Raw genomic sequence first — 13,807 nt, forward strand, 5'->3', positions numbered from 1 at the left:
TTTTAGGTTTAACTAAAGCAATTTTATTAATTTATTTTAACTCTTTTATCCACCAAAAGAACATAAGAAATGACAAGATTGGGCATTGGAAATTGATGCACATAAAATCTACAAAACAGTACAAATGATTCAGACAGAGAGAAATTAGATTGCTAAAGCATTGCATTATTATGTCTTCACAGGACAAAAGTGCAATTTCTATGGACAATATTATATTTATTGCATTACAAAATAATCATCATAATAAAGGTTAACATGCTATCTTTCTCATTAAGATATTATTCTTAATTTTATTAATGAATTAGTTAATTATAGAAAAAAATAGCATGCATTTTATAAACATCACTTCATGGGACATACTGTATGGTTCAGCTCTTGAAGTGTGTTTGAGGATGATATTATTCATTAATTTTGTGCTTTGTATTATTTATTATATTTCTGTATCCATAATCTTTCTTTGCTCTGTTAGGTACTTCAGATGGTCCCAGTGAAACTTTTGAGCTGACTGGAAGTGTGTTATGTGCCTTTGAATACTCAAACGAAAAAAAAATAATATTTGGAAAAAAAGAGACAGTGCAACTATAAACAACTTTACCAGTTATTCTTTGCCAGTCTATCATCAACAGGTTATAATAACTTATTCCCGAATCTTTACAGCTGCTGTACGCTGCCAATGTGGCACCTTTGGCAAATGCAAATGTGGCTTAAATTTAGCTTTACCTTTCCAAGGTCCGAAGACTGGATGAAAATGCAACGACAGACCCAAAATGTACTTAAACATCTTGGATCCATATGTAGTCACACAGCCAGAGAATATCTCTTGTCCTCTGCAAAGACCTTCCGGCCAATTCTGAAGCTGAATTCTTTAAACAACTTAACTAGGCCACATGATGCCGAAGAGAGTGCTTTTAGATCATTGTCATCTAATAAGCTCAAATAAGTTACTTGAAACAGTGTACACTGGTGTTTTAAATTGGAAACACCATGAAGCCTCTAGTTGCATACAATGCGAATTTCTTCTGCAAGAGGTATTGTTAGCCATCATAAATGTCTGTGAGTCTGATATGTTCACCATTCTTAATCTCTAGTAACCAGTCTTTATCAGGAGGTGAAATAGCTTGTATAGAGCTTATTATACACAGCCTGGTGTTCCACTCTTATGATATTTCTCAGACAATGCCAGAACCATTTTTCCGCATGAGGATTTGTGGGCCACTCAAGGATGGTCTTCCTGCACAACCTTTTCCTTAAGCGGAAAAACTGAGAATGCAGCAGCACAGGCTCTAACAGAACCAGCACGATAACGTCCGTGTTGTCATCCAGCAGCCGCTGGTGTGCGAGGTAAAAAGCTATTTTAAAGGTCCCACTCTTCACATACCCTTCAGTCAGCACGAACACTGTCTTTCGACTCTGCTTGATGCTCTGAGACAGGTTGTCTATGACAGGTGCGCCGGGGTGCCAGTCTCGTTCCTCCAGACAAATTGGGAATAGTTTTTCTCCGTTTTCCTCCAGCTGGACTCGGAGATGATTCAGGACCCAGTCTGAAACAACTGGGTCTTTAGTATCGTAGGTGATGAAAGCATCATAGATGCTCTCTGTGGATTTCAGGTAATGGTAACCCTTCATTTTTGCTTTAAGATAGTGACAGATATACCAAGCATCCCAGTAAAACAAATGCATAGTAAGAGCAGCAGTCATAGTAAACAAAATAAAAAAGGAAGACAGAAAAGAAAATTTTGCTGCTTTGCTGTCATCAATACATTCTTTAAGGTCAAAATATATAATTCCAATTCCTTTTCTGTTTGCTGGCATTGCACAGCTTACATCTGTGGCCAGCAATGGTATATCAACATCATTTGTTTCAATCCACAAAATGAATTCTAACAATTCACAGGTACATTGGAAGGGGTTACCTTTTAGAGACAGTACTTCCAAGTAGTTGTCTGGTCCAGAGAGGAAAGTTGACTGGTTTATAAGCCTTAGTTTATTGTGACTTAAATCAAGGATTAAAAGGCTCTTTGCACCCCGTAGAAAGCCATCAGAGAGATGAGTAATCCTATTGTAACTCAAGTTAAGAATCTGAAGTGTTTTTGTGTAGTTTGTAAGATCTGCTGACACTTTAGTCAACTTGTTATGCTGTAGATCCAAAACTTTCAGTTGCCTTAAATGTTTAAGCTCTTCCCAATCAAAACAAGTAAGTTCATTATGACTTAAACAAAGTTTACTTATATTTTGTGGCAAGCTGGCATAGACCGTAGATGGTATCTTGTCAAGCTTGTTATAAGATATGTCAAGGTATGACAAATTAGTAAGATTTTCAAAAAGCCTAATATAGGAACCATCATTCTTTTTCCACAGCTTATCCAATCGGTTGCCTTGGAACTGAAGCTCTTCCAGGGACTCACTGATCATCTCTTTTGTTGTTAACGTAAATATTTCATTCCAGCTCAGGTTCAGCACTTTCAGAAACTGGAGATGTTTTAAAAAGGCTAAATTGTGTGTCACCCCTGATACCGCAAAATAGTGAGGATTGAAACTGAGATCCAACACTTCCAGCTCCTTTAACTCTGTAAATGCATAATCATAGGCTAAGTCAATCTTGTTGTAGGTCAGGTCTAGGTACTTTAGTTTTGGAAGCTTTATGAATTCAGTGCCGTTCAAAGCAGCCGCGACACCATTTTTTGAGAGGTTAAGACAGGAGATTTTCTCAAAGCCTTCAAATTGCTCTGGGGAAATGAAAAAGATGTTATTTGAACTAAGATCTAAGACTTCACCATAAACAAAGCATTCATGTTTAACAAGTAGATGAGATAATTCATAATCAATCTCTTGATCCCCAGAGATGTAATTTCCCACAAGTGGAGATTTGTAGAAAACTTGCTCATTTTGTTCTCTTATGCCAGAGAAAATATATTTGTCCTGCGACACAGGTGCAAGTCTGTTTTCTGATAAATACACCAGTTTCAAGTTAGAAAATTTCAAAAATACTGACAAATTTGTGTGCACAATAAAATTCGTACCCAGATTTATCACAGAAAGATTTCTTAGATTAAATAGTGGACTTAAATCATCGTGGTGTATTTCGCGGAATACATATCCTGCAATGAGTAAAGTTCGAAGAGATTTCAGCTTTGAAAAGTTAGGTGAAATTCTAAGAGTCTGAGGATAGGCCTTCAAGTCATAGTTGAAAGACAAGTCAATCTTTTCCAGCAGTGGTAAATAGTTTAAAAATGAGCCGCCAGCAATTGCTCCTGATAAAAAATTAAATGACAGATAGAGAGATTTAAGGTTATGAAAATTTGAAAACCAAGAACTTTTTAGGATTTTGAGACAATTCCCAGACAAATGTAGTTGTTCAAGGTTCCAAAGATTTTCAAAAGCCTTAGAATGAATCTCAATGGAAACATTAATACAGGGCTCACAGGGAAATGGGGCGTTGTGACATCTAGGGCAGTTGCCAGACAGGACAAGGACTTTCAGTTCTGTAAGGTTTTTAAAGTCATGCTCACGAATACATTGAATTCGATTAGAACTGAGATTCAGCATTTGTAGAGATCTTGGCAGCTGTTGAGGAACATAAGTTAAGTTGTTAAAAGACAGTGATAAAATTTGTAATTTATTAAGATGTGCAAAGCTTTCATTATCTATATCTAAAATGTTATTGCAACGATTCCAGAAGTAGCAGTTTTTGTCCAGATAGATTTCTGTAAGATTTTCCACCTTAGAGAAACTATTTTTACTGATTTTGATGATGCTATTGACTTTCAGACTAAGAATTTGCAGTCCAGATGGGAGCTCCTCTGGAATCCTATAGAGAGAGTTGCCATCTAAAAACAGCTCCTGCAGTTTTGATAAATTAGAGAATGTTCCTTTAGTGATTTGTACTTCACCTTCGTCCCGATTCCAGTTGAAGTTTAGCATTGTGAGGTTTAGGAGATTCTTGAAAGACCAAGAAGAAATATTATGTATCCTGTTTTCTGAAAGCAGCAGTTTTGTAGCATTTCCAGGAATATCTGTAGGCACGTCCTTGAGCTGACGGCCACTGCAGTCGAAAATTATGTCACTGGAATTTTGGTTTACCTTGACATCACATGGAAGTTTCCTTGAAATCCACCGATATGCTACAATTTCAAAAACACAGCAAAATAAACCCAGGAAGAACAGGAGGTGCCAATGGAAGTGAGGAGATACCTAAAACAACAAAAATGTTATATTTTCTTTCTAACTAAAAATCAACCATAATATATAAGATACAATGCATGTGACTTATTCAAACATGCCGCCTGTTTTTATAACAGATTCTTAATACTGGAGTAATACTTAGAAGGGGAAAAAAAACCTCCCCCCTTCTACTTGGGTAAGAATTGACCAATTCCCAAATATTGCAGCATTTGTTGTAGCACTTTGGTTGCTATTACAGGAATTTGAGTTTGTTTCCCCTTAAACAAAAGAAAATTTGTTTGATTGAGAAGCAGTAGACTTGCTTGTAAGTTGGTTTAACGGGAGATGAAAGCTTAAGAATTGTAGGCATATAAAAATTTGTAGAAGCTCAAGATAAAAATGTCATATTTAACTTGTAAAAGTGGCACGTAGATTCTAATAATTTCATTCACAGAATAAAATAAACCTAATCTTTTCTCAATATTTGGCATAAAGTATAATGAAAACATATCATACTTATTGAACTTCAGGGAAATCAGCTTTGAAATACTGCAAATTTCAGCCAAATGGCTGAAATCATTCATAAACATTGTACTGTATATTGCAAGCCTTCCTATATTCAAAAGAGAATTTGAAATCACACACTTACAGACTACCTATCCTATTTCAAAACATGCACTTTCCATCAGAAGATGTATAAAGCTTAGTTTGGATAAAGAACAAGAAAATTATCATGAGTATTTTGCAATTTTCATGTTTGGTTATATTCCATATAAAATACTGAAATGTTTCGTCAATGAACTTGTTTTACAATCAATTTAAACTCCTACAAATAAATATACTGTTTAGACATAAAGAGCTGTGGTTTTCTGTATTTTAGTATCACACGTATTGAAGAGATAAGATCCCATTCTCTTTTCTGACTGTTTTCTCCCACACTGTGCTCTAACGGAAACCTACTGTACACGATATTTGCAGAAAGCTCCCAGGATACTGGCAACAGATTCCCCGACAATCCCTTGTCCAGGAATCAATCTGGTTTCCCACAGTAAGGAAACGCAAAATAGAAGATTCCCCTACTTTCAGAATGTCCTTTTTTTGCTCCCAAAAGCTGCAGTTTTCTACTGGCTCACAGGATAATGTCTGTATGTGCTTATTCCATGTGATACCTACAGTGTTTGTTTTCAGATTTTCAGTTCCCAGTACTAGATTTCTCACTCCATGAACAACAAGGTCTTCAAATGGTGGCAAATATTCAATAGTGTAATTCAAAACAAAACTAATGAAAATGTTGATGATTTAGATTTACACAAATGAACATGGATAGACACAAACGAAGTCCTATGTACTAAGCCTTCTACCCCTCTTCTTTTTTAATTTTACATTCATCTCAGACTTCGTAGTAATTCACTGCACTGGATCTATATTATAACATTGCTGTATGTTGATAAATGTCTGCAGTGTTGAGCTATATTTAAACAGTACTATCACGTTCTGTTGGTGAACAGATTATGATTCTAATCGAGTGCTTTCTGTACATGCCAAAAAAATGCATTGTGGGTGTTTAATTATTTAATATTAAAAAATGAAGAACAGGCTTGCAATTTTATCAAATAAATGAGTACAACACAGATCATATTTAAAAAAATAAAAGACTAGATCTTATTATTATTTTTATTCGAATCTGAAGTTTTTGTAGTAGTGTATTAATAAAATCATTAGATCCTCATAAATTTTGAAATACAAATCACAATCAAATAATTCTTAATATATTGAAAACTTACCATTTTTTTGGTCGACAAAAAAGTGTTGCACAAAACACTTGTTTTTTGGTGTCCAAGGGGCAGTACACAACAAGGTAAAAGGGCTGTAGCACTGCTGTGTGGTCTCCAGAGCAACTTCTTGTTATAAAAAGGGAAATATCAAGCTTCTCTAACTTCTGCAATTTTATTTGTACTGCATTTAAGGTTGGTTAATGTAACTGCTGCAGAGCAGCACTTTGCTAGTGCATGATTAATGATCCTCTTGAGTGGTGTGTGAAAAAAGAATTGGACTAGGCATTCACTGTTTGCAATAAATCACGCTGAATGCATCTATGGCTTATGTATTACTTGTCGTTTGTAGCCCTTAGTATGTTACTCTTTGTGTTATATTTTTTGGGTGCTGTAATTCCTGTTTCAGATTCACTTCCTAGTGTGCTGTGTGCCATTAATTCTATATATAGTCTTGATTTCAGTTTGCAGAAAACACAAAGTGTGATGCTATCTAAATTAGTTCATTACAAGGGATCTCAGGGCCTCACAGCCAAAATACAGAATAAGTTTTATTATTTTTTATTTTTGGCGAATTTTTTATTACTGCATCAAATAGCAACTAAAATGACCCACAAAAGGTATAGTTTTTTATTTATTTTTTGTATCTCCTTTTAATTTCTTTGTTAATACTATAAACAGATCTTCAAGGTGGGCTGGAAAGCTGGAAGAGGTGTGTCATAGGTCTCACTCTGACTCAAAGGCTCTGTTTTTCACCTTTCTTTCTTGAAGCCACATTGACAGAGTGTTTTTTGGGGTCGATTACATTGAGCCTCCAAGGACCAGCTTTGAGGCTGTGTTTACTATTATTATACATTACATTGCCACATTATTTTAGAAGGCTTTTGAAATGTACACATGCGCAAGTTGATCAAAAATAAAACTGAAGACTGCCTCATTTGAACTGAATTCTCAGATACCTCTGAGAAATTGTTTTCACTTTTATATCAGCTGATCGTTCTTTATAAAGGATAGTAAAGAAATCTGTTCCCACCATTGTGCCTAGCTGAATGTAAAGAGGTATACTGGATTTCTTACTCAACCTTTATATTCATAAATGTCCGTTGTAGAATGAGGTGGTATTTAACAACTATGAGAGAGTTTTTTTCCTCTTTGTATCCATTAAAAGTCAAAAGTCAGGAGATTCCATTTACGAGAGCAACAGCTGCTTGGAGAGACTATATGTGACAAACACCTTAACATATTTTTGCTCAGAAGCAGAACTGAAAACTGTGTAATTTCAAAATGGACTCTTACTTTTTTATTTATCTATACATTGATTAAAATGTATACAACACAGAGCATGCATGTTTTATATGATTTGTGAAGCTGAACATTAATTTTTTTTGACATTAATTTAAGAAAAATAATCTAGCATATACAATACTGATACATTGAATCCTGCTGTACATTGAAATTAGCTGCATAGCTATTGCTGAAACATGTTCTTGATTCTTTATCCCTAGAAAATTAAATCTGTTTTCTCTGAAGCAGTGATACCTACTGAGTAACAGTTTGGCTGGAAGAGAAGTTGTCCAGCCATCTCCCTAAAATAATACTGGCTTTGGAAAGAAAAACATTGTAGGAAACAAAAATTAGGAGTAGTCAAAGAAAGAATAAATAGGATTTGACTTGTACTCATCACTAAACATCTTACTACTACCATCAAGGTTTAACATTTTGCTTTCAATATATTGGTAATTAGGTATAAAAACTAGTTTGAGGTTCAATTTTCCACTGTACTGCTGAATTACTATTTAAAATTCTATACTTCTATAGAGAGGCTATTAACAGTGTTTTCATTTGTTTATGAAATAACATGAATAAAGTTTGTTATACACAGCCTGGTGTTCCACTCTTATGATATTTCTCAGACAATGCCAGAACCATTTTTCCGCACGAGGATTTTTGGGCCACTCAAGGATGGTCTTCCTGCACAACCTTTTCCTTAAGCGGAAAAACTGAGAATGCAGCAGCACTGGCTCTAACAGAACCAGCACGATAACGTCCGTGTTGTCATCCAGCAGCCGCTGGTGTGCGAGGTAAAAGGCTATTTTAAAGGTCCCACTCTTCACATACCCTTCAGTCAGCACGAACACTGTCTTTCGACTCTGCTTGATGCTCTGAGACAGGTTGTCTATGACAGGTGCGCCGGGGTGCCAGTCTCGTTCCTCCAGACAAATTGGGAATAGTTTTTCTCCGTTTTCCTCCAGCTGGACTCGGAGATGATTCAGAACCCAGTCTGAAACAACTGGGTCTTTAGTATCGTAAGTGATGAAAGCATCATAGATGCTCTCTGTGGATTTCAGGTAATGGTAACCCTTCATTTTTGCCTTAAGATAGTGAAAGATATACCAAACATCCCAATAAAACAAATGCTGTGTTATAGCAACTGCCACAGTAATCACAATGATAGAGGAAGAAGCCAAAAACAATATAGCAGATGTGCCATCAATGATGCATTGCTGACGATCAAAGCCAATGACAGCATTTCTCTTCAATCTTTCAGGTGTTGCACAGGTGACATCAGTAGCCAAACGTGGTATCACAATGTCAGTTCCTTCCACCCACAATAAAAAGTCAAAAATCTCACAGGTACATTGAAAGGGGTTTCCTTTTAAAGACAGAGTTTTCAGGTAGTTCTCTGGCCCGGAGAGGAAAGTGGATGTGTTTATTAGACTCAGATTATTGTAATCCAAGTAAAGCCTACTAAGGCTTCTTGCACCCTGGAGAAAACCATCAGAGAGCCGAGCAATCTTATTATGACCCAGATACAGTTTTCTAAGCATTTTTGTATAATTAGCAATATGTTCAGCAATACTTTCTATTTTATTATTGCTTAAATCTAAGACCTCCAAGCACTCAAAATATATGAGTTTCTCCCATTTAAATGAATTAAGTTTATTATTATTTAAGAAGAGGTGGGTTAAGGTCTTTGGAAAATTCTCATAAGCAGCTGATGGTATGTTCTGAAGTTTATTGTGAGACATATCCAGGTGTGTTAAATTCAAAAGATTGGTGAAAAGTCTTATGTACCTTTCATCATTTTTCCATAATATGTCCAGCCGATTGCCTTGAAATTGCAGCTCTTTCAGTGAGCTGCTGCTCATCTCTTTCTCAGTTAAAGTAAATATTTCATTCTGGCTTAGGTTGAGCACTTTCAAAACCTGGAGATGTTTAACAAAATTTAAATTATGTGTCACACCTGCCACAACAAAGTAATGTGGGTTATTACTCAAATCCAACACTTCTAGGTGTGTTAACTCAGAAAAAGCATAGTCGTAAGCCAGGTCAATCCTGTTGTAGGACAGATCCAAGTACTTTAGTTTTGGCAGATGAATGAATTCAGTACCATTGAAAGAATCTGCAATAGAATTTTTGGAAAGGTTAAGGCATGTCGTATTTTCAAGACCTTTGAAGAGCTCAGGGGAGATATAAAAGATATTGTTTTTACTAAGGTCAAGCACTGGTCCATAGCGAAGACACTGCTGCTTAACAAGTGGGTGAGACAAGCGGTAGTCCTTATCTTTGTGCACAATATAAGTGCCTTTTTCCTCATGATTACCATGGTATTTCATCAGTGGTTTGTTTAAAACACAGTCTGCTTCATTTCCATTTGCGTAAATGCTGTCATTTCTTTGCAACAGAGATGCCAGTCTGTTTTCCGACAAATATATCAATGAAAGATTAAAGAAGTTTTGAAACAGTGTGAGGTGTATGTACTGGAGGAAGTTTGTACCCACATTTAGCAAAGACAGATTTTTTAGACTAAAAAGTGGGTTTAAATCATTCCCATCCAGAATTCTAAACACATAGCCCTCAATATGCAAGGCTCTTAGTGCTTCTAATTTGGAAAAATTTGATGAAAGTTTAATTTTCCTGGGATAGGATTTGGGAGCATAGTTGAAAGATAAATCAATAACTTCCACATGTGGTAAAACATTCAGAAATTCTCCAGTGGCAATTTCACTTATTAAAAAGTTGAAGGAAAGAAAAAGGTATTTTAATTTAGTACAATTCTGGAACCAGGAGGCATGTACTTTAACAAGAGAGTTTCCAGAGAGGTGTAGCTCTTCCAGGTTTACAAGACTCTGAAATGCATGAGGATCCACTTCAATTGAGCCTTTAGGTGTCTTGCAGGTCTCACAAGGGAATGGGGCATTTTGACACCTAGGGCAGTTTCCAGAAAGATCTAGAGTCCTCAATTCAGTTAGGTTTTCCAAGTCAAATTGATTGACACGTTCGATTTTGTTTAAGGTGAGAGAAAGGGACTTTAAGTATTTTGGCAGATTCTGGGGGACTCTTGTAAGCCTGTTAAGATTGAGTGAGAGTTCTTCTAACTCAAAGAGGTTGGAAAAGGTGTCATTGTGTATAATTAAGGAGTTGTTGCAACCATTGCCATGATAGCAGTTCTTATTTAGTCTGATCTCTTTGATGTTTGGGATACCTTTGAAGTTTTCTGATCCAACTGAGGCAATATTGTTTGAATTTAGACTTAAAATATTCAGCTCATGCGGGAGGTCTTCAGGTATTGTAGACAACAAATTACCATCTAATAGCAAAATCTTTAATTTTTTCAAAGCAGTGAAAGAGCCCTTTGCTATTTTAAGGCCCTCTGTATCCCTATTCCACTTGAGGTTAAGAATAATGAGGTTCTCCAAGTTCCAGAAAGATTCATTTGAAATGTGTTGTATTTGGTTCTGCGAAAGTCTGAGACTTGTAACATTGCACGTGATGTCTGTTGGCACAACTGTCAGTCGCCTGGCACTGCAGTCAAAAAGGATTGAGGTGTCATTCCTAATCATCACATCACATGGGAGATGCTTTGAAACCCAGCAGTGTGTGAGGATCCTGGGTACAAATGTAGTGATAACAAACAAACACAGCATCCGGTTCTGAAGGGGACTCGTGGTTAGCTATAAGTGGGGAAAAAAACACGATTAAAAAAAAAATTAAACTCAATATACAGTACAAGCTTATCTTCATTAAAAATAAAAGCAAAATTTCTTTTCAAAGTGTATTTGAACAATCTCAGACTTATCCATAGCACCATTATCTGCAAAGTACAGTGACAGCTGACAGCAAGTTTAGCCCAGGTCCAGGTTCGTAAGGCCTATGAGTCAGTCTCTCTTTCTCTCTCTGTTATTATTTACTTCTGACCTACCTCAGTACCAATTCACTACAAAATGCATGAACTGAAGAGCAATGATATTAGTCAGAAAGCACGAGGTCTGGTATTTGACGTATTCTCAGTATAAACCAGGAGTCAAGCAGAGCCTGGGAATAACACACCTGCACCATGTGCTTTCACATCATTTCATTTATAAAGGGGCACAGTGCTTATATTTTGAAAGTATCCTTTGTAGTTTGTGCTTCTAGACATTAAGACAAGTTACCAAGTAAAATATGAACCATTTTTAAACCCTTTCTAAAATGTTGCTAAGTGCTCTATTATTATTATTATTATTATTATTATTATTATTATTATTATTATTTTTCAGTAGTAGTAGCAGCAGTACTAGTAGTTGTACAAAGTGTTTCATATTTCACAGTAGACTATCCACAACACTCAAAAAGTTCAAACAGATTAGTCATTTGTCCCAGTTCTTTCATAATAGCAACATAAAGGGAACACACATAATTTAAAATTTGTAAAATACTGGCATTAATATACTGTAGTAGTCTTGTGTATAAGGAAAGCCCAAACGTCACCATCAAACCAAAGAGCAATGTGAGCAGTTGCTAGTTTTATATTTATAGTTGGTTTTTAGTTGACCAACTATAATGTCATCTGAATTACAATTACCTTCATCTGAATGTCATAGCAACTTTAACACATTCTTTGGAAATTCACTAGGTTTCAGTACATTCAGTAATAATTCATTACTATGCAGAAGTTACATTCAACACATTCAGAGACAATTATCCCAGAATGAAGTGCTTGAAGAAAACTTATGTATTATTAAGTCCACTGCACAAAACCTGGCACTGGCACTAAGACTTTGTAATATTATTTTGATATTTAAAATATATATTTCAGAAATGCATACTGTATTCCAAGGCTGCAAAAGATCCTGATCAAAACAGCTACAGTAACCTTTAGAAGCATAATTGCAAGAGTGGTTTACAAAACAAACATTGCAAATATTATGCAAACCAAGCTTTGACATTGCATAGAACCAATGTGTTAAACTAATTATTAGGTTAGATAATCATTAATCATATATACTGTATGCTTACCATTTTTCCGGCATGAAATGTTAAAATACAAAAACAATTTTTGTTTAAATAATAATTATTAATCTTCCTTATGTGCAACTGTTAAAATAAATGTAAGCACGAACATAAACACCTTTTAGTTACCATTAAATCCTGCAATGTGCAACACGAACCAAAGGTTCCCTGTCTTGTGTTTTCAGAGTTCTTATTTAAATCTTCATATGACATCTCCTTATCGTGATTTCAGCAGCTACAAATACAGGAACTAACTGAAAAGATTCAGAACTATTGTACATACTGTATATCCCCATGTTAGTGGTTTGACTACATTGTCAAAATGTTATTCCTCTAAGTAACCATGAGACATCCAAAGAAGAGGAACTGGGAAATTACATTCTATAAATTGTTTAAGTTTGAAATCATTATTAGTGAAAAAGCAAAAATGTATCAAAAGAGAAATACATTTTGATAATGTTTCTCATTAAAAAACAATTCTCAAATTACAGGCAGTATAATAAAGCATTTGGCAAACTTGTGAATGGGTGACTGTTCAGACTGAGGTGATGCAATTAGTGGAGTACAACAGGAATCTGTACTAGGATCTCTGTCTTTCCTAATTTATATAAATGTAGATTCTGGTATAGTTATTACGCTAGTTAAATGTGCAGATGATACCAAGTTAAGTAGATTGGAACACACGATAGAAGTAGCAATATAGTATATAAAAAATATAGTTAATTATTAGATAACAATGAAGACTGGGCAAACACCTTGTAAATGGTGTGTCTGATATAGGCAAGTGCAGATTTTTACATGCTAAAGAAAAATAAACAATAATACAAAATGGGAAAACATTGACTCATAAGCTGTACTGATCTACTTACTGTAGGTGTCTTAGACATTTATGTTGAAACATCATTTACATCTTCTAGACAATTTGGAAAAACCATTAAAAAGTTACACAAAATGAAAAATACTGAACCTTTTTAGTCTTGGACACAGAAGATTGTGACACTGACACTGACAAAGTCAACCTAGATTGCTTCAGAATGAACAGTGGAAAATGAACCAGTGACACAAATGAAACTACCTGGAACGGTGTTTAAAAGTGAAAACATGAAGCACTTTTTTACCTAAAGGACTGTGGGAGTATGGAACAAGCTACCCAGCAATGCCTTTGAATCCTATATCTTGGTAACTTTAAGGAAACATATGGAAGAGATCAATTAACTTCTAACTACACAAGTTAGATGAAAGGCCTCCTCTCATTTGCAATTGTTCTAATGTTCTTAAACTATAACTATGAAGTGTTTAAGGAATAAAAAAACCTCAGTTTAATTCTTCAGGGTATTTAGATTTGCTTTTGGAATTTAAAAAGGAAGAAATAAATAAGCAAAATCAAATACTCCTAGATTGTAAAGTACCTAGTTTTTTTCTTTACTCTTCCTCTTTTCAAATTGTTGTCAACTGCCAAAAATTATTTTATACCTCACCCCATCTGGAACCATTAACTCAACTTCACCAGTCTTTAAACTTCATTTTTGTGTATTTTTCATTTATTCACACCCCCGCAACTGGGTGCCTGATTTCTATTGCCTTAGTAACGCTGGCACCAA

General features: G+C 35.3%; 2 protein-coding genes across 3 annotated transcripts; both read right to left on the bottom strand.

Annotated features, from left to right (window-relative positions):
* tlr8a (toll-like receptor 8a) lies at positions 1–6,458 on the bottom strand. Its single transcript, XM_088609656.1, has 2 exons — positions 5,946–6,458; positions 1–4,191 (listed from the first exon to the last, which is right to left on the bottom strand). Exons 1-2 carry the CDS (start codon positions 5,946–5,948, stop codon positions 1,102–1,104), a joined length of 3,093 nt encoding a protein of 1,030 aa, XP_088465782.1. The 5' UTR covers positions 5,949–6,458; the 3' UTR covers positions 1–1,101.
* Positions 6,459–7,207: 749 nt separating this feature from the next.
* LOC148676621 (toll-like receptor 8) lies at positions 7,208–12,495 on the bottom strand. Of its 2 annotated transcripts, none has more exons than XM_088609756.1 (2): positions 12,336–12,495; positions 7,208–10,888 (listed from the first exon to the last, which is right to left on the bottom strand). In XM_088609756.1, exons 1-2 carry the CDS (start codon positions 12,417–12,419, stop codon positions 7,772–7,774), a joined length of 3,201 nt encoding a protein of 1,066 aa, XP_088465882.1. In that variant the 5' UTR covers positions 12,420–12,495; the 3' UTR covers positions 7,208–7,771. The 2 variants fall into 2 exon arrangements, with proteins under 2 accessions (XP_088465882.1, XP_088465891.1); XM_088609765.1 differs by having other exon boundaries at positions 12,213–12,427.
* Positions 12,496–13,807: the final 1,312 nt, after the last annotated feature.

Source organism: Lepisosteus platostomus, chromosome 2, assembly GCF_059453375.1.
Source record: "Lepisosteus platostomus isolate fLepPlt1 chromosome 2, fLepPlt1.hap1, whole genome shotgun sequence".
Lineage (NCBI taxonomy): Eukaryota > Metazoa > Chordata > Actinopteri > Semionotiformes > Lepisosteidae > Lepisosteus > Lepisosteus platostomus.

Excerpts from the sequence above, each read along its gene's own strand:
- LOC148676621 (XM_088609756.1), bottom strand. The coding sequence starts at position 12,419 with ATGTCATATGAAGATTTAAATAAGAACTCTGAAAACACAAGACAGGGA. Across the intron at positions 10,889-12,335 it reads GCACATTGCAGGATTTAATG|CTAACCACGAGTCCCCTTCA; the intron begins GTAACTAAAAGG and ends CCCCACTTATAG.